The sequence below is a fragment of the Eucyclogobius newberryi genome, unplaced genomic scaffold (assembly GCF_026437365.1).
Source record: "Eucyclogobius newberryi isolate DKJ021-1_F unplaced genomic scaffold, fEucNew1.0.hap1 SCAF_22, whole genome shotgun sequence".
Lineage (NCBI taxonomy): Eukaryota > Metazoa > Chordata > Actinopteri > Gobiiformes > Gobiidae > Eucyclogobius > Eucyclogobius newberryi.
Genome location: NW_027315857.1, coordinates 20,831,150 through 20,858,917, shown reverse-complemented (window position 1 = coordinate 20,858,917; position 27,768 = coordinate 20,831,150). Strand labels below are relative to the sequence as shown.

The 27,768-nt window shown below is 41.4% G+C and overlaps 2 protein-coding genes and 1 long non-coding RNA gene across 3 annotated transcripts in view; 2 read left to right on the top strand and 1 right to left on the bottom strand.

Moving 5' to 3' along the window:
• Positions 1 to 2,903: 2,903 nt before the first annotated feature.
• LOC140371407 (uncharacterized) lies at positions 2,904 to 4,780 on the top strand. Its single transcript, XR_011928465.1, has 3 exons — positions 2,904 to 3,159; positions 4,403 to 4,473; positions 4,644 to 4,780. It is a non-coding gene; the product is annotated as an uncharacterized lncRNA (long non-coding RNA).
• Positions 4,781 to 10,435: 5,655 nt separating this feature from the next.
• On the bottom strand, positions 10,436 to 17,953 carry LOC140371718 (palmitoyltransferase ZDHHC3). The gene is made up of 9 exons (XM_072458908.1): positions 17,812 to 17,953; positions 16,339 to 16,427; positions 15,127 to 15,200; positions 14,236 to 14,348; positions 14,079 to 14,140; positions 13,278 to 13,398; positions 12,528 to 12,600; positions 11,464 to 11,632; positions 10,436 to 10,542 (listed from the first exon to the last, which is right to left on the bottom strand). The coding sequence occupies exons 1-9, from the start codon at positions 17,934 to 17,936 to the stop codon at positions 10,451 to 10,453; spliced, it is 918 nt and encodes a 305-aa protein (XP_072315009.1). The 5' UTR covers positions 17,937 to 17,953; the 3' UTR covers positions 10,436 to 10,450.
• Positions 17,954 to 22,089: 4,136 nt separating this feature from the next.
• stk26 (serine/threonine protein kinase 26) overlaps positions 22,090 to 27,768 on the top strand; it is a 42,205-nt gene continuing 36,526 nt past the window's right edge. The window contains exon 1 of the mRNA XM_072458963.1: positions 22,090 to 22,187. Within this exon, the coding sequence (XP_072315064.1) occupies positions 22,167 to 22,187 (21 nt within the window). The 5' untranslated portion in view covers positions 22,090 to 22,166. The remainder of the gene's footprint in view (positions 22,188 to 27,768) is intronic.

The following is a 27,768-nucleotide window of genomic DNA, read 5'->3' as shown; positions in this document are numbered from 1 at the left end:
TTCCGCTGACACCAGTCCACAAAGTCCTGCGCCAGTCCTCTGTACTCAGCGTCATCGTCGTCCGTGATGAGTCCGATGATGGCAGAGTCGTCAGAGAACTTCTGCAGGACACAGCTGTCTGTGTCATGTCTGAAGTCTGCAGTGTAAAGGGTGAAGAGAAAGGGCGCGAGGACAGTGCCCTGGGGCGCCCCCACACTGCAGGTCCGAGTGTCAGACACACAGTTCCGGGCTCTCACAAACTGGGGTCGGTCTGTGAGGTGGTCCAGGATCCACTCTGCCAGGTCATACTCCACACCAGCCGTCTCCAGCTTGTCCCTCAGGAGCAGCGGCTGGATGGTGTTGAAGGCGCTGGAAAGATCGAAGAACAGAATCCTCACAGAGCTGCCAGGCTTTTCCAGGTGAGAGAGAGAGCGGTGCAGCAGGGAGATGACGGCGTCCTCCACTCCGATGCCAGACCGATATGCAAACTGCAGCGGGTCCATGGCTGAGCTCACGGTGGAGCGGAGGTGGTCCAGGACTAGCCGCTCCAGTGTCTTCATCAGGTGGGACGTGAGAGCCACTGGCCTGAAGCTATTGAGGTCTTTGGCCTCCTGTCTGGTACCTGTGTCTTAGGCACAGGTACCAGACAGGAGGTCTTCCAGACCTGTGGTACCACCCTCAGCTTCAGGCTCATGTTGAAGACATGCTCCATAACTCCACACAGTTCATCTGAGCAGGACTTAAGGAGCCTGGGGCTGATGCCATCAGGTCCTGCTGCCTTCCTCACTTTAATCCTCTTCAGCTCACTCCTCACCTGTGCTGCTGTGACAGTCAGTGGTTGGCAGGGGGACCGTGTGCTGGGGGGATGGGTGAGTCCAGGCGAAGTGGGGAGCTGATGGTCCGGGGCAGATAAGCGAAGAGGAACAGATGCAGGGCATTGTCCAGCTGTGGAAGAGGGAGCATGCAGCTGTGCAGGGGGAGGGGCGGGTGACCGATCAAACCTCAAGAAGTGAGCATTTAAATCATTCACTCACTGTAGATCCCCCTCTGTCTGGGCAGGGGGGATTTTGAAGCCCGAGATGGTTTTCAGGCTCCTCCACACTCCCTGAATGTTCTTTTGCTGCAGCTGCTCCTCCATCCTCCTCTTGTAGCCGGCCTCAGCCTGCCTGATCTTCCTCCTCAGCTCCTTCTGCACAGTCCTCAGCTCCTCCTTGTTCCCTGACCTGAAGGCTCTCTTCTTCTCCTTCAGCAGAGCCTTCAGTTCACGGTTAATCCATGGCTTGTTGTTTGGAAAACACCGCACCGTCCGGGAGGGAACAATGTTCTCTAAACAGAAGTTGATGTAGTCCGTGATGCACTCTGTGATGGTGTTGATGTCCTTCCCATGTGGGTCATAAAGCTCAGTCCAGACAGTGGTGCTGAAGCAGTCCCTCAGAGCCTCCTCGCTCTCAGCAGACCACATCCTCACCTCACGGGACACCACAGGCTGCCTGCGCACGATGGGTTCATACACAGGCCTCAGATGTACAAGGTTGTGGTCCGAGCTGCCCAGGGGAGGGAGGGGGGAAGAAGAATAAGCCTCCTTGGTGTTGGCAAAAAAACAAGTCCAATGTTCTATTCTCTCTGGTGGGGCAGGTAACATACTGGGTGTATGTTGGTAGAACAGAAGAGGGAGAAGCGTGGTTAAAGTCACCAGAGATGAGGAAGAGAGCCTGTGGATGCTGTGTTTGCAGCCTACAAGTGCAGGAGAGCAGTGCTTCACAAGCATTTTCAGCATTGGCAGACGGGGCCACATAGACTGCAATCAAAATCACATGTGAGAACTCCCGGGGCAGATAATATGGCCTCATTCCAATAGCCAATAGTTCAATATCCTTGTTACATAGCTGCTCCCTCACTGTGCAGTGTTCGGGTTTGGACCAGCTCGTGTTCACATACACCGCCAGACCTCCACTACTACTACTCTTACTACTACTCCTACTACTACTACTACTACCACTGCTACTCCTACTACTACCACTACTACTACTACTACTACTACTACCACTACTACTCCTACTACCACTCCTACTCCTACCACTCCTACTACTACTACTCCTCCTACTCCTACTACTACTCCTACTACCACTCCTACTACTACAACTACAGCTACTACTCCTACTATTACAACTACAGCTACTACTACTCCTCCTACTACTACTGCTACTACTACTACTACTACCACTACTACTACTTCTACTCCTACTACTACTACTAAAACTACAGCTACTATGCCTACTACTGCTACTCCCACTCCTACTACTACTCCTCCTCCTACTACTTCGCCTACCACTACTACTCCTACTACTACCACCACTACTACTCCTACCACTACTACTCCTACTACCACTATTACTCCTACTACTCCTACTACCACTACTACTCCTACTACCACTACGACTACTCCTACTACCACCACTACTACTCCTACTACTACCACTCCTACTACTACTCCTTCTACTCCTACTACCGCTACTACTCCTACTACTACCACTCCTACTACTACTCCTCCTACTCCTACTACCACTCCTACCACGACAACTCCTACTACAACTAATACTCCTACTACTACTACTCCTACTACAACTACAGCTACTCCTCCTACTACTACTACTACAACCACAGCTACTACTCTGGCTTCTAGTATTCATACAATTACCAATGAAACAACACCTGATATATCCAATACACAACCAAATACCACAACCATTCTGTACAATACTACATCCATTAGTGTTACACCAACCAACGCTACTTCAACTACTACTACTGCAACTAATACTTCAATGACGACTTCACTGACTTCTATCTATCCAATTTCCAATGGCACAACAACTGATACCTCCACAACTACATGTCTAAATACTACTCCAAACATTACAAAACCCATTACAAATACTTCTACTAATGCTACTTTGTCACCAACTACTACCAGCACTACCAACACTACTGCGACTTTACCTCCAACTACCAATGGGACAACACCTATGTATACTGGTATTACTACAAGCACTGCCACCGAGCCCGTTCTCAACGAGACGACTCAGAGTACTTCACGGAACACGACAACTCCACCCAACACCTCGTCTTCACCTGCGGTTCTTGAAACGACAACTGGGAAATCCGGACAAAGTATTAAAGGTATTGTGGCATAACTATTTTTTTTTGTTATTTTTTGTGGCTGGCTGAATGACTGTGAACATTTAAAAGGTTCATTTAACTAATATGATAATGCTTGAATGTCAGGTCTGGAGGTGATTGGCCATTCAAAGTTTAGGGTTATGGTTGAAATTGGGAAAGGATTTAAGGTTCGGAAAAGAGCTAATTGGTTAGCATTTAAGCTACAAAGGATTTAAAAAAAATAAAAAAGTATTCCCTACTAGCCTCAGCTCATCTCATTCTGTAAAATAAAACATAAGTCAGTCATAAATATAACAATTAAGGCCATGTCATTCCCCTGTTTGAGTCAATCATGCTAGCTAGTTGTTAGCTTCACAACATTTTCATGACTTAAATTTGTCAGAAATGGTTAGAAGCGTTCTCCGTCAGTTGTAGCTTTGGTTCGCCATGAGATGTGTCAACCTGGAGAGACGATGAACAATAAATAATGAATACTGGTGGTGAAAATAAAACCGAAAAGAAAAATGTAACTCTGGAAAGGTGGTGCTGGGGTGGAGGAGGGCTGCTTGACTCGAGTTCTATGTTTGCTCTGTTTGCTCGGGTTTATCAGCTGTAGGGATGTAACGATATCACATTTTAGCGTTATGATTATTGTGAAAAAACCATCACGATTTTACAATTATTCACGATAATTCACTATTATTGAGAATGTGACAACAGTGAAATCTTTAATTTTATTCCGTTCCCGTGGTCCGACGTGTTACTGTTCAAGTTTGTGATTGGCTTTACATTATAAAGTTAGATGTGACCAAAAAAAGTTAGATAAAATTAAGTTTTTTTACAAAAAGACCTAAAATAGAAAACAACACAACTTAATTTTCCTTCGAAAATGATCACGATTGGTTTTTTTTGGTTCTTACTATCATATTGAGACCTGAATAATCACAATTAACGATTAAGCTAATAATCTTGACATCCCTAATTTGCAGTTAAATGCTGTGCTCATGTTTAAAGAGAAAAGTAATATACAGCATGCTCAATGTAGTAGTAGTAGATGTGTAAATTAGGACCGTTGCTATAGAAATGAAGAGTTTAAAACAAATATGTTTTGCGCCAGAAAAATACTTCAAAATGGTGCATAAAACAAGAACATGTATTTTCTGTATATTTTAGAAATTCCCATGATTAAATGTAAAGGAATTGAACTGATTTTGCCCGTTTAACCATATTATAAGCACATTGCAATGTGCTTATTACTTTGCAGCTTTTATGAAAGTGCGTATTTCCTCTTTTGGCCTTTTGTCCGAAGAAGATATGAAGGTCACTCTAATACAGGTAAGACCGTTTATTAAGGAATGTTTCTTTACAAAATGGTACAATTATAATAAATAAATGAATACTTTTCTCACATCTTGAGTACTTTGTGTTTTGACGTGGCAGATTTTTCATTTATGTCCGTTTAAGTTTCAGTCGTAGCATGGAGACCCAAAGTTTCTGTATTTCAGTTAAAAGAGGAACTGGTGAGGAGAGGCGTACCGACCAACTTCATCCTCAGTGTTACTTCAAAAAACTCGACCAAGAGTGACACGACAGAAGCGCCTGCTCTTCCATGATCATTGTTCCACTTGGTGTGTGTTTGTACTCGGTCTTCTTCTCGTGGTGGTACAAACGTGGTTGGTGCATATATTTCCGAATCGCTTTCACTTGTTACTATGATCCTGGCAATATTCTATTCCAATAACAAAACAAAAAGTTAAGTCTTTATAATGTAAAAAAAATAAAAAATACTACTACTGTTCTCAATACCGATTCTTTCTGACCTAAAATGTTTTTAGGTCAGGATTTTAAACAGTTTTTTTTTTTTTAATTGAAAATGGTGGTCTTATTCTAGTTATGTTAAAGGTAGGATGACCAGATTTTCAAAATAATAATACAAATCTGGGACGTACCTGGGTTCGGGTACTAAAATAATTAGAAAAAATGCGGGTATAAAGATTATGTACTTGGTCGATTCATGGAGACTTTTATCAGTGGAAATAGGGGCATTTTTTGTTTTCTGGTGATTTTAACGCCAGATTTTCTCTATTTTGGACAAAGAAACAACAATATATTCCCCTCTTTATTGTTGGCAGGTCTCAAAGTGGTCAAAAACCGGGACAACTGGGACATATCTTGTATAAAACTGAGATAAATCAATAGTTTTGGAAACATCTGCTGAGGCTCAAAGCTGGAACTGTCCCAGGTACAAGGGGACGTCTGGTCACCCTAGATAAAGCTCAAGATCATTCTTTTTTTTCCAATAGTATCAATACTTGTTCAAAAAGAAAAGTTGTGATTTTTGATGATTAAACCACAGAAGTCCTGACTCTCAAACATAACAGTACAAAAGTGTCCTGTGGCCCCTGTGTTTCTATGCTCTTGTGGTTCATGTGATGACCACTAGAGGCGCTCCGGCACCACAGGGTGTCTTATGACATCCCTGCTTTCCCCCATTTACTCTTTCCTCCTGCATCACCGAGTGCCCTATGCTGTCACCGGCGGGATGTTCCTTGACACTACATTGCAGCTACATTCCGCCTTTGTTCCTTTGATCCTGTGGCGAGGTATATAAGCGGAGAAATATGTATGTATTGTATTGTCTGTGTGTAATTGTGAGCCTAAATAAAGCTACCAAAAGCACTTCGTATCTTCTCGTCTTTTCCGATGAACCTTCCTGGCCTTAAGTAGTGCTCTGGCAGGCACTCCCAGAACTAGCACCTTGCAGTCCGGAGTTATCTCTCCAACAATACCTAATCTTTTCTTCATAAATAAAATCTAAATCCTACCTGACTTGTTCGACTGACATCTTGATGAGGCAGTTCTCAGTGATTTGTGGCACTTGCAGACTTGGCAGAAAGCTTGGGTTTTAACAAGACACAATTTCTCTTAATCTTTTTCTGCATTTATTTCACTTCTGCACTATGCTACGTTTTTATTTATTTTTTAACATTTTATATTCAAGCATAAACAGAACAAAACCAGAGAGCAGAAGGCAAAATTGTGGCTAAATTTCGCAGACAATGGACTAAATGGGAATCTATTTTGGACTTAATGTGCTTTAACCTTCTTTTCTTTTCCACCCCTACACTATTTTGTAATTTTATTCAAATTTGATTTTAAATGTATTTTTTTCTTGTTTGCGTTTTATGGTCTAAAAATATGTCCCCCCCGAGTATCTGTCCCATCTGTCCTAGAGTCTGTCCTTAAATTTGTCCATGGGTAAAAGTCAGTTTTTCCATTTTTTTAAATGTCCAACGTTATCGCAGTCCAGTCCTTGCTAGTCGGCTCCGTCTGCGTCAATCATTTGTCATTGCCTTTTTCGCCGCAGCCCAAAAGTTATGCCACATTTTCACGTCTCTTTATAAAATGCGTTGGGTTTGGATAATATTGGACGCATTATGAGCTGGAAATACATATATTTATGGTCTTGATGCGAGTGCCGTGCTTCGCAACCAAGAAACAGCCGATGCTAACGTGCGCTAGCTAGCTTTGTTAGCAAGTCCGTCGGCTCAACAAATAAAGTTGTCGTCACTGGAAATACAGCGGTTTGTCACTAGATTGAGTCAGCTTTTGGCGAGAACTGGTTATTTTCTGTTTATATCGTGCGTCGGCGTCAAATGCAACAGGATTATACCATTCTGCTTTTGTGTGTGTCGTGATAAACAATAAAATTGGAACTCACCGTCAATTATTTTGACTTGAAATTCACCTGTGGTTTATTGGCTTGTTATTTATTTTCTTTTTCTAGTAAATAAAGACTCAAAAATACCAGTTTGGTTTAAAAAGACATCATCGTTTTACTCTCAGGTCGAACGATCAGGAGCAGCATGTCAACAGGAAGTATTCACAGACCACAATTTCAGACAAAACAAAAACAGAAGGCAACACATGATATATAAAGCCGCATGACATTTGGAGATGAAAACATTTGGACGTGAAATTTACAAGACGTCGGCACATTTCAGAAGTCATTATTAGAGTTTTGATCCAATTCTGTGTAATCATTTTCTTTTCGTTTCATTTTTCATTTCATTTTTTGTGTTCTTTTATTATATTTAAGTAAGTATTAAGTATTATATTTTTAGAAATGCTGAAATTTTTCCCCCCTATTCTATCCCTTTAACTTTATCAAATACAGTAATTAAAATATCAAGAGATAAAAGGCTAAAGTCTTGTTTGGTCAATTTATCTATTTGACAAATATTTATGCGCAACAGCAGAAAGGGGGATTAATCTTAACATAAATACACAGCACTTTTTAAATCTTTTTTAAATTGGTATTGAAAGTGCAGCTTGGGTCAAGTGATTAAACGCGACAAATTGACCGTTTAAATAATCGTCAGCTAATTTAGCAGTCGGAAAATCACTTTCATAAATTTCATGAAAAAGATGCAGAAAATGTGTACATTTTGTGTATTTGATGAAAACGTTCTTGTGCCCATAAATGTGCATCACCGGGATCCTGGAAACGGCTTCACTTCAGATTCATCCGAGTCAAATTTTGTAAAAAATCTTGATTATTTTTTTTTGCGTTAAAATACAGTATTAGATTAATCAAAAAGAATAATCACTAGACTAATCAATTAACAAAACGATCTGTCAGTTTCGAGCCACTTACCGTTTAAAGTTTTAGTTGACATCGGCGCTACCATGACGCTATTTTTTTTAGTCCCAAAGCACATTTAAAACCTAGAATTTTACCATTTCTTTAATGAATTTTTGTTTTTTTCTAAAGTAATATATTGTAAATTAAGTGACTTCTCCTCATCACGCAAAGCTGATTAGCCCCCAGCAAACGATCAAACTTTCTAAAATGCCCATGGGAGTTGCGTCGTGCCATCGTTTTTCGACAAATTGTAAACTTCACGTCCGAATTTTCTGTACACACATTCCGTCGGACTGTCCAGTAAAAGCCGAAAAACCATAAACACATTTCAAACATTTTCACATTAGAAAAACAACCATAAAGCTCCAGAGATGCAAAAAGCGTCCCTTTAAGAGAATTGCACGTCGTACCGGGTAAAAAATGTGCACCGTTTTATGTACAGATAAAACCCCAAACTGGGAAGAGATGCATCGTGGGTAACAGTAACAATAATAAGGGAAAAAGAAGCCATAAAAACCATACAAACGTGAAAATAATAATAATAAAATAGTTAAAGTGACTTGATATGAGTAGTTTTGGAAGTCAGGCCCAGATCATAAATTAATTTGAAGAAGTAAAATAATTATAGTATGGAAGCCCTGAGAGGCACACACAAAAAAAAAAAATTAAAAAAGGATTGCAAAATTTTTGCCATTTTATTTTTATTTTCTTTGCCGCTCAGGGCTTCCGTACATTTCCCTTTTTGCCGTGCACTTTTTACAAAATACTGTTGCACCAATAACTTTGTGTCGTCAGGTTAAAACTAAAATAAAGATATGAAAAAGAATATGGGTCCAGACTTATTTTAAAAAAATAAATAAATAAATCTATAATAAAACGTTATCAATAAAAGAAAATCAGTATTACAAAGCAAAAGGTATGTAATTTTACTTGTATTAAAACTACATTTTCAATTAAAAGTGAAAATCTAACATGTTTAATCTGGATTTGGTTTAGAAAAACAGAATTAAATCAGAATGAAATAGCAGTAACTTCATATTCAAAAGTGTAACCATGGACTACTGAGTCAAAATAACTTAATGCGCACACAAACACGGACCCTTTATCATACCCGGATCATTTATAAAACTTTACGTGGAATTATTACTTAAAGTGTGAGCACAAAGTATACTTCTTTGAGTAAACGAGAAGAAAACAAAAATACAGTAACGAAGAGAAGCCATTTTGATCGATAAAGATGCTCTATCGACATTGAGCTGGGCGATATTGACAAAAATGAATACCGTATTTTCCGGACTATAGTCGCACCTTTTTTTATAGTTTTGGCCGGGGTGCAACTTATACTTATATTTACACTTATATACTTATACTCCAGAGCGATTTATATGTGATATTATTTGTTATTTTCACACTTGCAACCGCATTTCATACTCCAGTGCAACTTATATATGTTTTTTTCTCCTCTATTATGCATATTTTGGCTGGTGCGACTTATACTCCGGAAAATACGGTATATAATTGGCTTTTTTTTAAACATTCGTTATATATATATATATATATATAGGCAGTGTTTTCACTGTGCATCATTAATGTGCTAAAATGTGACTTTATGTCTTTAATGACTCTCAAATATTGCACAAAACGTGAATGGCGCAAAAAATTAACCACAAAAATGCAGAAATACCACTTCAAATCTTCATTTTCGCTCTTTTCGAGTCATTTTAAATCAATTTGATTGCAAAGTACTGGATATTGTAATTCTGCACATCTCCAAAACAACAACTGCAATATATTACACATTTTTGAGGTATCGCCCACCTCTATTTCAGAACGGTCTCCTCATTTTCAAAAGTTTAAACACTCACGGGAACAAAAAAATAAATAAAACGAGCAGAAATATTGGTTAAAAAGGTCCAGGATTGATATTACTTCATCATTTTAGATCCTTCTTATGGAACAATGAGAAAAATGTATTGCCTTTCCAAGTAAATAAGGAAATTGGTTGCATAAAAGACTAAATAAATACATTACGACATAATTCAGTAACTATGAATCAATAATAATAATTTAATATTCATTCGACTGGTCCCGGATTAAGACACTGTGTTACACTGCAAAAGCACTTAAGTATCTACATGAGTGACAACGGCTGGAATTTGTAATATTTCATTTGATTTCGTAAAATTTATTTACTGAGAAGGTCTGAAGGTATTTATTTATCAATTTCAACATTTTCTGACATCGGGTCAAAGGTTTATCGCAGCGGAATCATTTGTTTAATCTTGATTTTGAATTAAATAACGCTTTTAATTGTAGATTTCGAAATTTCAGTTTCGAATTGTTGCTATACATTTTTCAACACATTTTGAAAAATTGTGTAAAATAGTAAGAGTTACACTAAAGGTCCTGAATACCAAGGTGTATTTGTATTTATGGTGTAGTGCAGTTCTCTTCCTACAACACTGGCATAAAAAGCTCCTTTTAAATGAACAAATACAAATAAATCAGTCAAAAATCTGAAATATTTTGAATCAAAGTCCAGTTGCGACTCCTACTTTTGCAGTGTATTGGTTCACACATCTCTCGTGAAAAATAAAAAACCTGTCAGTGCGCCAGGGTCACCGCCAGGGTCACCGCCGCAGAGGTCACCGCCGCAGAGGTCAGAGGTCAGACGTCGTAGTCAGGCAGGGCGGAGTACGTGATGCCGCCGACGGTGGGAGGACTGGTGTGGAGCGGGAACAGCCAGAAGAGCACCGAGCCTGGACCAGAGCAAACGCAAACACTGACAAACAAGTGCGCTCTCCTACAACAGGCTCTAAAACAGGCTCTAAAACAGGAGGCTCTAAAACAGGCTCTAAAACAGGAGGCTCTAAAACAGCAGGCTCTAAAAAGCAGGCTCTAAAAACAGACTCTAAAAAGCAGGCTCTAAAACAGCAGGCTCTAAAAAGCAGGCTCTAAAAAGCAGGCTCTAAAACAGCAGGCTCTAAAAAGCAGGCTCTAAAAAGCAGGCTCTAAAACAGCAGGCTCTAAAACAGCAGGCTCTAAAAAGCAGGCTCTAAAAAGCAGGCTCTAAAAAGCAGGCTCTAAAACAGCAGGCTCTAAAACAGCAGGCTCTAAAAAGCAGGCTCTAAAAACAGGCTCCAAAACAGACTCTAAAACAGCAGGCTCTAAAAAGCAGGCTCTAAAAAGCAGGCTCTAAAAAGCAGGCTCTAAAACAGCAGGCTCTAAAAAGCAGGCTCTAAAAAAGCAGGCTCTAAAACAGCAGGCTCTAAAAAGCAGGCTCTAAAAAGCAGGCTCTAAAACAGCAGGCTCTAAAAAGCAGGCTCTAAAACAGCAGGCTCTAAAAAGCAGGCTCTAAAAGGCAGGCTCTAAAAAGCAGGCTCTAAAACAGCAGGCTCTAAAACAGCAGGCTCTAAAAAGCAGGCTCTAAAAACAGGCTCCAAAACAGACTCTAAAACAGCAGGCTCTAAAACAGCAGGCTCTAAAAAGCAGGCTCTAAAAAGCAGGCTCTAAAACAGCAGGCTCTAAAAAGCAGGCTCTAAAAAGCAGGCTCTAAAATAGGCTCTAAGAATCTTATTTGGTCGATAATGTATTAAAAATTAATAAATGAATCGAAACAAATGAATAGTAAGTAATAAACAGCTAAATGTTTCTGAACAAATGCGTTTGACGCGACGCACCTCGGCCGAAGACCTCCCGCAGCAGGGCGAGTTTGGGCTTCCTGGTGTGGGGCGTGTGATTGGTCGCCTGCGACAGCGACGCGGGAGAGGAGGCGGAGCTTCTGTCTTTGAGCATCAGCCTGTTCTTCATCTGTTCAATGGGAGTCTCGTCTGTGATTATGGACACCAGCTGAGGACGGGAAACAACGCATGGACGTTAAGGCGGGAGCGATAGCGACGCCTGCTGGACATCTGACAGAACTGCAGCCACGATAAGGGGGAGGCGCCACAGGAAATTAGATTGAAACGTCCAATCTGCACCGAAATATGTTTTATTAGTCCAGTGATTGATAGGTATAAAGATGAGCCCTTAAAGTAGCACCTGCACACACTGTTTAAAGCGCCCCCTACAGGTCAGATGACTCATTGAACTAAAATGCAGTTCAGATATATAGATTTGGAATTTAAAATAATAATACAATTAAATCAAAGAATTCCAAGTTTTTTAGGTTTATAATTTCATGTTTGTAATTGATGTCACCACACTTGGAAATGACCCAATTACCCTCTGGAAAGGCATTCGAAAAGAGGGCAAAAGTAAAAGTTGTGTACTCAAGGTGCCTCTGACAGGTCGGACGAGTCATTGAACCGAAGCGCTGTTAAGTTTAAAAAATTTGCAAAAAAACATTATTATTTTTTTTCGCAGAATAGCACATTTTTGGGGTTTTATAAGTTTGTAATTGATGACGTCACAGAAGGAAATTACCCAGCAAACACTGGGCAAAACCTTTTTATTTCACAAATATAAATATATGAGAGCGACTTTATTTTGTTGAATTGATGTTTAGAGAGTCAAAAAAGTTGTTTCTTTTGTGTAAATTCTGCATAAACTTGAGTGTCCCAGGTGTGATGTCACTTCCTGTCATTGTCTACAGCTTTTTCAACCTTTTCTCCACAAACACCTGCCCAATCGGTGTAAAACTATCATTTATGTGTACAATGGTTATAAACACACCAAATAAAGTCAAAGTTAGTAGTTAAAACCTGTCGTACGTCACTTTAAATCCGCAGTCACGCAGCGTTACCTGGTCGTAGAAGATCACCATGACGAAGACTCCAAACAGCACCGACTCCACCAGAAGAATGATGTAGTGAGCCCTGAAGCACAGAGCCATACAGTCAAATCAAACGTATATATAGTTTTGATCAAACTGTATTAAAGCTGAACTATGCGTGCTTTCTGGTGGAGTGTGCGCCACCTCCTGACCGAAAGTTGGACGTATCCATCTCGCATTTATTCAATTACAGTTTTATGTCAGAATGGTGAGAAATCAGGACCATCGCATTGACAATTACCCATTTACGACAACATTTTATACATATTTGTAACGTGAAAAAGCGGAAAAATGCGTACAACAGGGAGCTGAAACACGTAAATACTGTATTTTCCGGACCATAAGTCGCACCTTTTTTCATAGTTTTGGCCGAAGTGCGACTTATATTTATACTTATATACTTATACTCCAGAGCGACTTATATGTGATATTATTTGTTATTTTCACACTTGCAACCGCATTTCATACTCCAGTGCAACTTATATATGTTTTTTTCTTCTCTATTATGCATTTTTTGGCTGGTGCGACTTATACTCCGGTGCGACTTATAGTTCAGAAACTACGGTATTTATAAAAGGAAAACGCGGGAAAAACGCGTACGACAGGAAGCTGAAACCCCTGAATAATAACACCTCGATAAGACACGCGGACGTTCTCGGCAGGAGGTTCGGACAAAGCGCTGACATTCATCGTGCGGCCGACACCGTGATCCGGACTCACACGATCAGGTGTTTGCTCGGCGACTCGTCCGTCTCTTTCTCCGACTCGCCTTCTCGCTCGCTCCGGATCCTCCAAACCCACGCCGACACCACCAGCACCAGGGAGTACAGGCTGGCCATACCTGGGACAGTAACGGAGGTTTGTTGCGTGTCTCTCTCTCTCTCTCTTTTTTTTTTTTTCTAAGCTAACTTTTGAGTTGCAATAAAAAATGACATGCTTTTTAAAGGACAATTATTACGCATTTTTGTATTGTTGTCCTTTAAACACGCTGGCATCTACCGTTTTAGAACTGAAAAAAATTAAATAAAATCTACAAAAAGGAGCCATTACTTCAAATTATTTACCACAAGAATTGAGATAGAACTCCATCTACTGGCTGCACAGGGAATTACAAATGTTTCCCCCCCCAAACGTGCTAATTAGCTTGCAAACGGTAATAATTAACGTGATTGGACCAGAGAAATGCTCACGACGATTCACGGACTTAAAAACGGCTCAGAGGATCTCGCCGGTCGACATAATGATGACACAAAATAGAAAAATTGTGTTTTCTCAGCGGGATTCATGAAACAAGCGTGAACTCCAGGTGTATTTATAATGAGGTAAATCAATTTAGCATAATATGTGTCCTTTAACATGTAAACTCTATTCAGTTTTTGGCACTTTACAGCCGTTTAGTCATAGTTTTAGCCTATATAAATTGTTTAAAATATCTGTTTAACATCATAAGCAAAAATATTACGTTTACAGAACCAATGGCAATAATTTTAGCGACGCTTAGCAACGCCGCTCGTGACTGACCTGTGTAGAAAAGGAACTGGATAAAGTACTTCTGATTCAGCTCCCCGACGCAATTATTGATCCTGCAAAACAAAAGAAGACAGACATCATAATATACAAGGAGCGGAGTGAGGCGAGCGGAGGGTAAGAGGGGGCCGGGTTGCCGTTGCCGTAGTACCAGGGGCAGTGGTGGTCCATGCGGCGGATGCACCTCTGGCAGACCCTGCAGTGGTGCGCTCGCGGCGGTCTGTACGTCTCACAGCGGCTGCACACGGTCCAGCCTTCACAGCCCTGAAACGCACAAGTCACGACCATTTATTTTTACTATTGTGGGCGTAACCGATATATAATCACGCAAGAAGAACGATACGAGTGCGTGCTGCGGTTTTATTTGGTACAGATGAGTTCTGAGCACCGAACCACAACCACCTTGATCTACCAATAGAACAAGGTGAATTACAGTATATACCGTATTTTCTGGACTATAAGTAGCACCTTTTTTCATAGTTTTGACCGGGGTGTGACTTATATGTGATATTATTTGTTATTTTCACACTGGCAACCGCATGGCACAAGTTGATTATTTTCACACTGACAACCACAAGAGGGCGCTCTAGGCTCTAAGCGACGCAGAAGAAGAATCTGCACTTCCTCTTCCTCTGGAGTTTGTGGAGTTGTTTAGAAGTGACACAGAGGAAGAAGAATTCAATGGATTTAGTGATTTGGGGTAAAACTGATGCTTTGGTAAACTTGTTAGCATGTTCTTTATGCTATAGTTATCTGAATAACTGTTCATATGTTACGTTAACATACCAGACACTTACCACAGTTCTGTCTGTGCCTCATGTAGCTGAAGGTGTTAGCGTTAGCATACGTACACCTATTCACCATGTTCTCTCATCTGTTATTATTTTAAATTAATTTCAAGATTGAAATGTCTGTTCTTGGTCTTGGATTTTAACAAATAAATTTCCCCAAAAAATGCGACTTATACTCCAGTGAGACTTATAGTCCGGAAAATACCGTACGTCTATTTTACAGCGTATGTAATGTGACGGTGGACACTGACCCGCTCGTTCATTCGAGACGACTGAGAGCGCAGATCGGAGAAGTCGATGGCGGTTTCTGGAAGAGGCACCATCCCTGGGGAAAAAGAAATATATATATAAATTGAACAAACCTCTAATAAGAATGTCAAGATTATTCAGCTAATTGTGGTTTAGATCAAGATGTAAGAACTGATGGCAAAAAAAAATTAAAAATCATTGCGAGAGGTAAAAAAGAACTTCAATGAATACTCCAAAAAGTCAATCTGAATGTGATGTTTTGCCTTTAGTCTGTACATTTATGCCACATTGACTTTATTGTGTTTTTATTTATTTTTCTTATTAACACTGGGAGACAGGGAGTATAAAATATCAATCAATCAAATTATTATTATTTATACAGCACAATTTGTACAAAAGTGCAATTCAAAGTGATTTACAACGTTAAATACACATAAAAAACACAACGCAGTGTAAATAAATATAGACAAATTAATTTAAAAAAAATTAACATGGTGTTTAAAAAGTAAAAAACAGACAAAAGTATTTCATTGTCATAGGCACGGCCAAATAAAACTAGATTTACACCAAAATTTAACTTTTTCTGTAGAAGAGCGAGAAGGGAAAGTGAATATAAAAGGATAAGGGATGTGAGAGGAGAAATACTTATAAAATATAGAATTTTTTGGGAATGTTATGTTCTAATTAAAGTATTTGGTTGTACTGTTATGGTACTGTGTGAGTGTAAGTGTTAGTGTATGGATGTGTATGTCGATGTATTGGTAAATGGTTGAATTAATAAAGTAAATAAATGCCTTTTTTAACTTTATTTTATTGTTAAGAAAGTTTAATTTCCATAAAGCGAGTCTCATACAAGAAAAGCAAACATTTAAACAATGTCAATGAACGTGAACTTGGTTGCCGTGACAATATGATAAGATAAGATAAGAAATTCCTTTATTGTCCACACATGGGGAAATTTCATTGTTGCAACACAGGTAGATATAGAGGAAAAGGACAGATAACTTATAGGAAGTTTAAAAAAGAATAGAAGAACTCAAAAAAATAAACAAAAAAACTCTTGTAAAAACCTTCTTAATAGAATAACTCTAATAATCCTGTACAATTAAAACTTTAACGCAAAGATGTGATATTTTGCCGTTGACATCCTGACAGTGTTGTGTTGCCATGTTCTGTTGTTGTTGCCGTGTAACTGAAAAGCGCGAAGGGTTTACCCGGGTCCGAGAAGACGGCTTTGGAGTGGCAGGCGAGGAGCAGCAGCAGGATGAGGTTGAAGACGGCGCCGTGGAGAGCGCACCACACGCTGGACGAGCAGAGGAAAACACAAAAAAGTGCAGCGTGTGACAAAAGAAGTGCGGCAAAGCAGTGACGCAAACAGAACAGAGAGTTAAGTCAACGGTCATTACTGTACTGGCTCTGCATACATGCCTGACAGAACGATATGTGGGAGCTAAAGATTTATCACGAGTACCGTATTTTCCAGAGTATAAGTCGCACCAGAGTATAAATCGCACCAGCCAAAACATGCATAAAAGAGAAGAAAAAAACATATATAAGTCGCACTGGAGTATGACATGCGGCAGTAAGTATAAAATTAACAAATAATGTCACATATAAGTCGCTCCGGAGTATAAGTATATAAGTATAAATACTTATAGTCCGAAAAATAAAGTATGTTTTCTTTGCTGTAGCCAGGAGGTTTTTTGTTTCCATGGCTACTGTATTTTAATTGTGCGCAATGTGAATAATAACAATAATTGATGAATCTCTATATAATTAAAACTTAGGCTGCAACTAACAATTATTTTTAAAACGGATTAATTGAGCGTTTATTCTTTCGATTGATTGCTTAGTCTTAATTGTCTTCATTTTTTAGTATTTGTTTTGCAACATTGAATATTTTTAAATGTAATTATTATTTTATATGTATATATTGCAATGTGTTAACTACTGTGTCTCTTGTGGATCAATAAAGTCTAAGTCTCGTCACTTTCTTTGCAAAAGGCCTGTTAAGATGAGATTTTTTACAAACTTTTACAGCGAAGCAGCTAAAATAATGTCACTTCATTATAACAACTACATCCGTTTTATCGTTTAAAACACACATTTTACACGTGTCGTCATTTTGGGGCGATTCCTGCTCTATCCGAGTCGTTTAACCCCACAACTGCAATAAGTAGAAATACAGGAACTAATGCAATAAGTTGAAATACAGGAACTGAACTAATGCAATAAGTAGAAATACAGGAACTAATGCAATAAGTAGAAATACAGGGAAATTAAACTACATTGAGCCACATTTTAAAATAGATTTGGTTATAAATTCAACTCTGAGAAGGAAATAGTTCTACATTTGGAGTCTTGTTGGCGCAGGTATATGTGATCTACCGTCACTGTGACACAAAAACAAATGCAAATGGTAAACAAAGCAGCAACACGTGTTTACAGTGTCATTTTGAAGCCAAACTCAGACATAGATGCCTTTTTAAAAACCCGGAAGCCTGTTTTAATGACAGAAAAGACGAGTTTAGGGATAAGTATGATCTGAGAAGTGCTGATGGAGCTGCGGCGGCGGCGGAGGAAGACGCTAGTGTCTGTCTGTCTGTTTGCTGCTGTCAAATGAATGGCCACTGACGTAACGCTCAGTTTTGAGGCACTAAACGTGAATAAAAGCGCACATCACAGACCTGTCCGAGTACGCGGGGATGACGACGTACTGTATGACCACGTAGTCCGCGTAAAACACGCTGAAGTAAGTTAAAATCAGACAAATGACGCCGCAGGGATCGCGCCGACAGCGGAGCGACGCCATCTTGTCTCCAGCGCCGCCCCCCCTGACTGCGCTTCCGGGTGACGTCACGCGCAGACGCCTCCTGTCCTACGTCGCTGTCTGTGACGTCAGATCGGAGATAAACTTCAAATAAACGTCCCAAAAATGTATTTACTAATTTATATCAAATAACCAAGACGTAAGGAATGCAGAGGACAAGTTTATGCTCCAAACAATTTACAGGATAAAAAAACCCAAATGAGATTCTTGGATGAGAGTCAAAACGTTGTTTTTCTCAAATTTAACTGTAAAATAAACATATTTAAATGCTTTTTAATTTTTGTATTTATTATAGTCAAGTTTCTTTATAACGAAACATTTATAACAAACAATATCACAGTTAAAGGAATGCGGGGGGGGGGGGGGGGGGGGGGGGGGCATATTACAATTATAATTAAACTTTCTACATAAAAACAATTAGAGACATACAATTTTCATAAGTTGGCTCGGCTTTTTGGTTTAAACTTTTGGAGATGGTGAGCAAATAATGATTCAATTTGTTTAATGAGACCAGGACGAAAAAGGGATGCCGATGATGAAAAAGTACTTTTATGAATGTAGAATTTGACAAATATAAGAATTAAATTAATTGCCATTTTCTTACTATATATCCATATTTGTGTCATGAAAACCAAAAATTATATGTTCAAATTTTAATCTAAAGTCGGATTCAATGTGAAGTATTATAAATTGTAAACAGTCTTTTATTGAGGTTATTTTGTGTTTTGACGTAGAAATTTTCATTTTTTGACATCGAATCTAGTAAATATATTCATTGTATATAAATACGATAAAATACAATGTCAAAAAATGAAATTCGATGTCAAAAAAAATAATTCAATGTAAAAAAATAAGAATTCAATGCAAAAAAAATTCAATGTCAAAAAAAAAAATTCAATGTCAAAAAAAATTCTATACGATGACGACGAAAAATACAATGTAAAAAATAAATAAAAATTTGATCGAAAATAAAATGCGATGTCAAAAAACAAAATCGATGTAAAAAAAAAAAATTAGGTCAAAAAAATACGATGTCAAAAAAATAAAATTCGATGTAAAAAAAAAAAAAAAAGTCGTAACAAAAACACAAAACAACCTTCACAGTCTTTCCAAACGTTTTTTAACAACAGCGCAATTCCAAAAAAGATGACTCATAATATACACATTTAAATCCCACAATCAAATGCTTGTGAAGCACTGCTCTCCTGCACTTGTAGGCTGCAAACACAGCATCCACAGGCTCTCTTCCTCGTCTCTGGTGACTTTAACCACGCTTCTCCCTCTTCTGTTCTACCAACATACACCCAGTATGTTACCTGCCCCACCAGAAACAATAGAACATTGGACTTGTTTTTTGCCAACACCAAGGAGGCTTATTCCTCTTCCCCCCTCCCTCCCCTGGGCAGCTCGGACCACAACCTTGTACATCTGAGGCCTGTGTATGAACCCATCGTGCGCAGGCAGCCTGTGCTGTCCCGTGAGGTGAGGATGTGGTCTGCTGAGAGCGAGGAGGCTCTGAGGGACTGCTTCAGCACCACTGTCTGGACTGAGCTTTATGACCCACATGGGGAGGACATCAACACCATCACAGAGTGCATCACGGACTACATCAACTTCTGTTTTGAGAACATTGTTCCCTCCCGGACGGTGCGGTGTTTTCCAAACAACAAGCCATGGATTAACCGTGAACTGAAGGCTCTGCTGAAGGAGAAGAAGAGAGCCTTCAGGTCAGGGAACAAGGAGGAGCTGAGGACTGTGCAGAAGGAGCTGAGGAGGAAGATCAGGCAGGCTGAGGCCGGCTACAAGAGGAGGATGGAGGAGCAGCTGCAGCAAAAGAACATTCAGGGAGTGTGGAGGCGCCTGAAAACCATCTCGGGCTTCAAAATCCCCCCTGCCCAGACAGAGGGGGATCTACAGTGGGTGAATGATTTAAATGCTCACTTCTTGAGGTTTGATCGGTCACCCGCCCCTCCCCCTGCACAGCTGCATGCTCCCTTTTCCACAGCTGGACAATGCCCAGCATCTGTTCCTCTTCGCTTATCTGCCCCGGACCATCAGCTCCCCACTTCGCCTGGACTCACCCATCCCCCCAGCACACGGTCCCCCTGCCAACCACTGACTGTCACAGCAGCACAGGTGAGGAGTGAGCTGAAGAGGATTAAAGTGAGGAAGGCAGCAGGACCTGATGGCATCAGCCCCAGGCTCCTAAAGTCCTGCGCAGATGAACTGTGTGGAGTTATGGAGCATTTCTTCAACATGAGCCTGAAGCTGAGGGTGGTACCACAGGTCTGGAAGACCTCCTGTCTGGTACCTCTGCCTAAGACACCGCGCCCCAAAGACCTCAACAGCTTCAGGCCAGTGGCTCTCACGTCCCACCTGATGAAGACACTGGAGCGGCTAGTCCTGGACCACCTCCGCTCCACCGTGAGCTCAGCCATGGACCTGCTGCAGTTTGCATATCGGTCTGGCATCGGAGTGGAGGACGCCGTCATCTCCCTGCTGCACCGCTCTCTCTCTCACCTGGAAAAGCCTGGCAGCTCTGTGAGGATCCTGTTCTTCGATCTTTCCAGCGCCTTCAACACCATCCAGCCGCTGCTCCTGAGGGACAAGCTGGAGACGGCTGGTGTGGAGTATGACCTGGCAGAGTGGATCCTGGACTACTTCACAGACCGACCCCAGTTTGTGAGAGCACGGGACTGTGTGTCTGACACTCGGACCTGCAGTGTGGGGGCGCCCCAGGGCACTGTCCTCCCGCCCTTTCTCTTCACCCTCTACACTGCAGACTTCAGACATGACACGGACAGCTGTGTCCTGCAGAAGTTTTCTGATGACTCTGCCATCATCGGACTCATCACGGACGACGATGACGAGGAGTACAGAGGACTGGCGCAGGACTTTGTGGACTGGTGTCAGCGGAACCACCTCCTCATCAACGCGGGGTAGACCAAGGAGATGGTGGTGGATTTCCGCAGACGCCACCCCACTGCCCCCTCACCAGTGAACATCCAGGGACGAGACATTGAGAGAGTGGACTCATACAAGTACCTGGGTGTTCATCTGAACCACAAACTGGACTGGACTCATAACACAGACGCACTGTACAGGAAGAGCCAGAGTTGGCTCTACCTCCTGAGGAGACTCAGGTCTTTTGGAGTGACAGGGCCACTCCTGAAGACCTTCTACGACTCTGTGGTGGCATCAGCTCCTGTAGGTGTGGCCTGCTGGAGCAGCAGCATCACAGAGAGGGAGAGGAAGAGGCTGGACAGAGTCATCAAGAAGTCCAGCTCCGTCCTGGGCTGTGCTCTGGACTCGGTGCAGGAGGTGGGGGACAGAAGGGTCCTGGCTAGATTCACATCTATGCTGGACCATGAGTGTCACCCCCTGCTGGACACTCTCTCCGCTCTGGAGAGCAGCTTCAGTGAGAGACTGATCCACCCTCGATGTGTGAAGGAAAGGTTTCGCAGGTCTTTCCTTCCTGCTGCTGTCAGACTTTATAACAAACACTGTTAGTACTGAACACTCGCAATACTGACCTAACCATGTGCAATTCTGTCATATGTGCAATTGCTGTTGGAATTCATGTGCAATTCATGTGCAATTACTGTGAAATTCATGTGCAATCTATGTGCTGTCGTGACACATATTCATGTGCAATTACTGTCGTGATCACATGCAATGGTATTTATGTATTTATTTATTTATTTATTTGTCTATGGGAGTTTTTTATTTATTTATAGGAGATCTTCTACTGAAAGTGTTTTTCAGACTTCCTATAAGTGATCTGTTCTTCTGTATCTACCTCTGTATCTACCTGCGTTGCACCAATGAAATTTCCCCATGTGGGACAATAAAGGATTGTCTTATCTTATCTTATCTTAATCGTCCAGCAGATGGCGCGACACGCTGCGTTTTCCGCGTTTCCGCTGAATGACGCAGCTCCTCTGGCTCCTCCCTGAAAGTGGGCGGTGCCTCTGTTTTCTCTCCACTCGTCCTCGCAGCTCGTCGCAGCAGCTCCGCGCGCGCGTCTCCCGTCGCCACTTTGCCGCGTCACATCTCCTCGGACTTCGCATTTGGGATATCCGCACTTTTTTGATTTTCGACCTGTTCCGACGGGGGGATTATTGCCTTGAAAACGCGTTAAAATCGCCGGATAAACGTGGCGGAGGCGGGCGGAGAGCGGCGTGAAAGTTGAAGCAGGAATCCGCGTTCACCATGGAAGTTCCTGGTTTGCAGGTAAAGCCACAAAGGTGCACTCCTACCGGGTTTAAAGTGCGTTTTCTCACCCATCACGTCCAAACTATACCTTTTACTAACTCTTTTATTCACCTACTAATACTTTTTACGCCTCGTGCTGCTGTTTGAACGCTGTAAACACACTTAAAAACAACAAATCAAAACTCACGTTGTCCATTTTAACCAGTTTATACATAACTTTAAGTAGATTTTTCACTATTTAAGTAGATTTTTTCATTATTTAAGTAGATTCTTCTCTACTATTCCTTCACGTTCTTGCCATTTTCAGCATCTATAACATTGCATAACAGCTATAACATTCCAAAAGTCATCAATCTAGTCATCCAATTTGCTTTTCTGTAGTTTAATAACAATCTAGAGCCTTCCATTTGGATTTATTTCTAGGCTTGAATAGGCTTTAGTTGTATTAACATATATTTTTGACTGTTTACGAAGCTGAAAAGTGATATTTAGTCTACGGAAGAGCTTGTGAAATGAAATAAGTCTTTAAGGTATGTTCTGAATCATTGTGTCTTCCACTACTAACTACAGCCAAACTACCTTTTTGCTTCCTACAGTCTGAAAAAGTAGGCCTACTACTTATACTGTGTACTGTAATCATTAAAATCATATTACTTTTACATTGGGGTAGTTGTTTGAAGTGGGTTTGGCAGTGGAAAGGCCGAAAACGACATTTAATTAGGGTGTACCTCAAGGCTCTATTCTGGGCACGCTGTTATTTGTGGTCAGTCTAAACTTTAAAGAGCGCCCGAAAGATATCCAAACCGTGAATCATTACATGGTTTAAATATCAGACAGAACGTGATCCGGGGACCTTGCAGTTGTCATATTCCAGTGTCCGACTTTTTAAAAAGGCACACATTTTTAAAAATGTATTCAATGTGTGTGAATATGGGATAAAATGGGCTGCATCTGGATGAAAATGGGCTGCATCCGGATGAAATTTTCTAAACTAGGACTAAAATCTGTGATCAAACCTGGACCAAATAAGTGTGAAGTTGCCTTAAGTTCAAATAAGAGCCCAGAAATGCAATTCATACTATTAAATATGCTTTTTATACAGGTAGTTGATGACTAATAGTGATTCCATGTATATCTTATCAAGTGCAATTTTATAAATGTACAATTTTTGTCATTTCCCATTAAAATATGACAATTCACAATTATAAATATGAAATTGTTAATTGTTGACTAAAGGCATTACATTAAGTTGAATTATGAGGTAAAGTGTCGGGCTTTGATGGTAATGATCATACAGTAGTCGACTTAAATGAATAATTATGTGATTTATTGGCTTTTATGAATATGAGATCATTTTTTTGAATCCAAATTTTGTTCCATTTTCGTCCATGGTCCAATAATGGTCCATTATTGTAATTTTATTGATCGTTTAGTTACTCAAGATCTCCTCTTTGTGTAGTGTAGTACTTGAATTTTTGCTTGGCTGTTTTGTACAATTTATGAACAATTTAGTAACCCCCAGTCTACAGCCGGACTATAGGACTGCAACCATCGTAATCATCGTCATTGATCATCGTAATCGTTATCTGGACTATAAATGCACACGCACAAGACAGCAGCATTATTACATCAAATTGTCCTCAATAATACAATTTATTCGTACATATTCTCTGTTTAGAAGCTATCAGTCACAATTTTCCAAACTTTATTTGGTTGACAATGTATTTCATATTATGAATTCATATTTTCCAATTCATATTTTATTTTGTTGTTTTGCCAACAAGGACCAAACCAGGTCTTAACCAGGTCTTAACCAGGTCTTAACCAGGTCTTAACCAGGTCTTAACCAGGGCTAAACCAAGACTAAACCAGGCCTTGGTGAGAAAATGAGGTCATTGTTGTGCGTCTCCATGAGGAATGCCAGTCTGAGTGGTTTGAATAGAAAGGCGTGTGCTCTGCTCTGTGTGCGGTTCAGCCGGCTCAGGTGTGTCGTTACCTGTCTGTCCCGCAGGAGGGGCGGGGCTTTGGCGCAGAAGGGGGCGGGGCTTAGGCAGAAACACCTGTTGGCTAAATACACATGAGGCCATACAATAGCATTCAACAACAGAAGAGATTCTCACATACAAAATACAAAACCCTGTCATTTATTCAGCTTTGTGCCACTTTCTACATTCACAATATAAATAGATGCTTTTCACTCACATTTTAAATCTTTTAACTTGTTCATAGAGCTCACAAAAACCATTCAACCCATTGTTTGAATCCACAAGTGTTCATTTTCACATTTGCAGGCTTGTGCTTGCGTTCGTCCCTTGTTTAGTCCTGGTTTAGTCCTGGTTTAGTCCTGTTTTAGTCTTGGTTTAGTCCTGATTTAGTCTTGGTTAAGTCCTGGTTTATTCTTTTAGTCCCGGTTTAGTCCAGTGTTGGTACTGCGTGCGTGCATTTATCCCTTTTTATAGTCCTTGTTTAGTCCTGGTCTAGTCATTGTTTGTTTAGTCCTGGTTTAGTCCTGGTTTAGTCCTGGTTTAGTCATTGTTTGTTTAGACCTGGTTTAGTCCTGGTTTAGTCCTGGTTTAGTCCTTGTTGAGTCCTTGTTTAGTCCTGGTTTAGTCCTGGTCTAGTCATTGTTTGGACCTGGTTTAGTCCTGGTTTAGTCCTGGTTTAGTCCTGGTTTAGTCCTGGTTTAGTCATTGTTTAGTGCTGGTTTAGTCCTAGTTTATTCCTAGTTTAGTGCTGGTTTAGTGCTGGTTTTGTCCTGGTTTAGTGCTGGTTTTGTCCTGGTTTAGTCCTGGTTTAGTCCTGGTTTAGTCCTGGTTTAGTGCTGGTTTAGTGCTGGTTTAGTGCTGGTTTAGTGCTGGTTTTGTCCTGGTTTAGTGCTGGTTTTGTCCTGGTTTTGTCCTGGTTTTGTCCTGGTTTTGTCCTGGTTTAGTGCTGGTTTAGTGCTGGTTTAGTCCTGGATTAGTCCTGGATTAGTCCTGGATTAGTCCTGGTTTTGTCCTGGTTTAGTGCTGGTTTAGTGCTGGTTTAGTGCTGGTTTAGTGCTGGTTTAGTGCTACTGCTGTGGGATGTTCCCGGTCAGCAGCGTTAAACAAAGCTGCTTCAGACGGGGTTTTGTGCTGGTTTGGTGCTGGATTAGGTCCAGTTTGGTCCTCGGTTTGACCTGGTTTAGCCCAAAACGCAAAAACATCACAATCACATCCAAATTGAAGCTGCTGCAGTTTTCAAATGGTAAAGTCTAAAAGTTATTTAGGTAAAACAAAGTCATCTGTAAACCACAAAATCAATGGTTTCGTAAAGAAGACTGCTGACCTTTTTGGTTTTTAGACGTCTATAAACATTCTGAAAGGCATGGAGTTGTTGAATAAGTTTAGGGGGAAAAAATAAGTTTTGAAAATAAGTTTTGCAAGCTTTGAATTGCTTTATTTTTGTGGTTTTACTCGACTGTAAATGCTATTTTGTTGTTGTTGTTATTGGTATTGTTCAGCCCTTTGGTCATCTCTGGCTGGTTAAAATGTGTTCTTTTAATACATTTATTTATTGGATTGAACAACATTTGTATACATAAACTCCCATTTTATTGATTTTATTATCTATTTGATACAGACAGTGAACAATTAACTCAAATTAAGAATCCCACAAAGTTTTTAGCATTTCTCTATAAATATACAGATATAAATATGTAGAATAACTGAACAATTGTAATTCAACTCAAATTTCGATCCGTTGGCGAGATGTTTTGAGTCCCTATTTTTCGTCCGTTTGGTCCACCGGTTCTGTATAAGTACCTTATGCCTCAAATGCCTAAAAGAGAAGAAAAAAAACACATATAAGTTGCACTGGAGTATGAAATGCGGTTGCAAGTGTGAAAATAATGACTAATATCACATATAAGTCGCTCCAGACTATAAGTATATAAGTATAAATATAAGTATAAGTTGCACCCCGGCCAAAACTATCTCAGAGGTCCGCCGCGGCCCGTCTCGGAGGTCCGCCGCGGCCCGTCTCGGAGGTCCGCCGCGGCCCGTCTCGGAGGTCCGCCGCGGCCCGTCTCGGAGGTCCGCCGCGGCCCGTCTCGGAGGTCCGCCGCGGCCCGTCTCGGAGGTCCGCCGCGGCCCGTCTCGGAGGTCCGCCGCGGCCCGTCTCGGAGGTCCGCCGCGGCCCGTCTCGGAGGTCCGCCGCGGCCCGTCTCGGAGGGCCGCCGCGGCCCGTCTCGGAGGGCCGCCGCGGCCCGTCTCGGAGGGCCGCCGCGGCCCGTCTCGGAGGGCCGCCGCGGCCCGTCTCGGAGGGCCGCCGCGGCCCGTCTCGGAGGGCCGCCGCGGCCCGTCTCGGAGGGCCGCCGCGGCCCGTCTCGGAGGGCCGCCGCGGCCCGTCTCGGAGGGCCGCCGCGGCCCGTCTCGGAGGGCCGCGACTCGAGCTCTTACACAACGCGTGAAAATAATCGGTCATGTTCTTGCCGTGTTTTCCCGCTGACTCTTAACATTAACAAAGCGTTTACAGTGCGCTCACAATAATGGGGTGATTGTGGACCGGGGCCCTAAGGGGGCCTAAGGGGAACGTCTGAAGTGGGCCAGTCGCAGAGTCCCAAAAGTTTATTACGAGACGACACCACCGGGGAAGATAAACGGATTTAAAGGGAAACGACGATGGAGCTGACGGGAGCAGAAAGAGCCCACAAGAGGAAGTCTAAAGAGATTTATGGACGTAAAGATCTTTAAATCCCTGAATGGAGTCAAAAGTGAAGTGGAACATAATATCGTTAACTTCAGGATATCACAAATTATGAAAGATCAACACTGTTTTGGCAAATTAAAACCTAGAGGCGTGTGAGTGATGTCAGAGCCTGCTTCAAACACGTTTACTCATTGTTAGGCCCGAGCCCCAGCAGGGCGGAGGGCCTATTGCTCCCGCAACGCTGCCGAAGGCAGCGTTGCAACTGTCTGACCCCGTCGCCCCTGGCAAGTACAGTAAACTAGCCCATGCCGAAGGCATGGATCATGCATACTTACTCCTGCTATGACAGAAATAGTCAACAATTTGTGAATGGGCGTAGCCCATTCACAAATTGTTGACAACAGCAGCGCGAAGCGCTGCATTCCTCCAAAAACCCTCCTGGCATTGTCCTGTACGCGAGAATCCATGCCGCAGGCATGGGCCATGCTTGTATCTGCTCAAATCAATGGAAGTCTATGGGGAGTGGGCGGGGCATCCCGACGGAATGGGGAGTGACGAGCGCGTAAGCGCTCGTAATGATGATTCCACCCCATGGCGGCATGGGGAAGGCTTAGAGCTTTCAAACGATGTATAATTTGTTGTTATAGTGGAAACGGCTATATTGTTTTTGCTAAAAATATTATTATTTTTATTATTTTTCTTGTTCTTCTGCTTTTTGAGCTCTAATTTGACCCCCTGAACATGCTCAAAAACTCACCAAACTTTACCCAAAATTCAAAATCGGCGAAAAATTTTGTTTTTTCTGGGCCATTTTTTTTTTCGTTAAAAAATGGCGCGACAGCGCCACCGACAAAAGTCAAAATACATTGCGCCTATGGGAGACGCCCGGAGGTCAACTTTGTCGTAGAGCTACGAAATTCGGAACACG

Excerpts from the sequence above, each read along its gene's own strand:
- LOC140371718 (XM_072458908.1), bottom strand. The coding sequence starts at position 17,936 with ATGGCGTCGCTCCGCTGTCGGCGCGATCCCTGCGGCGTCATTTGTCTG. Across the intron at positions 14,141-14,235 it reads ATGGACCACCACTGCCCCTG|GATCAATAATTGCGTCGGGG; the intron begins GTACTACGGCAA and ends TTTGTTTTGCAG. Across the intron at positions 13,399-14,078 it reads CCAGTTCCTTTTCTACACAG|GTATGGCCAGCCTGTACTCC; the intron begins GTCAGTCACGAG and ends TTACTGTCCCAG.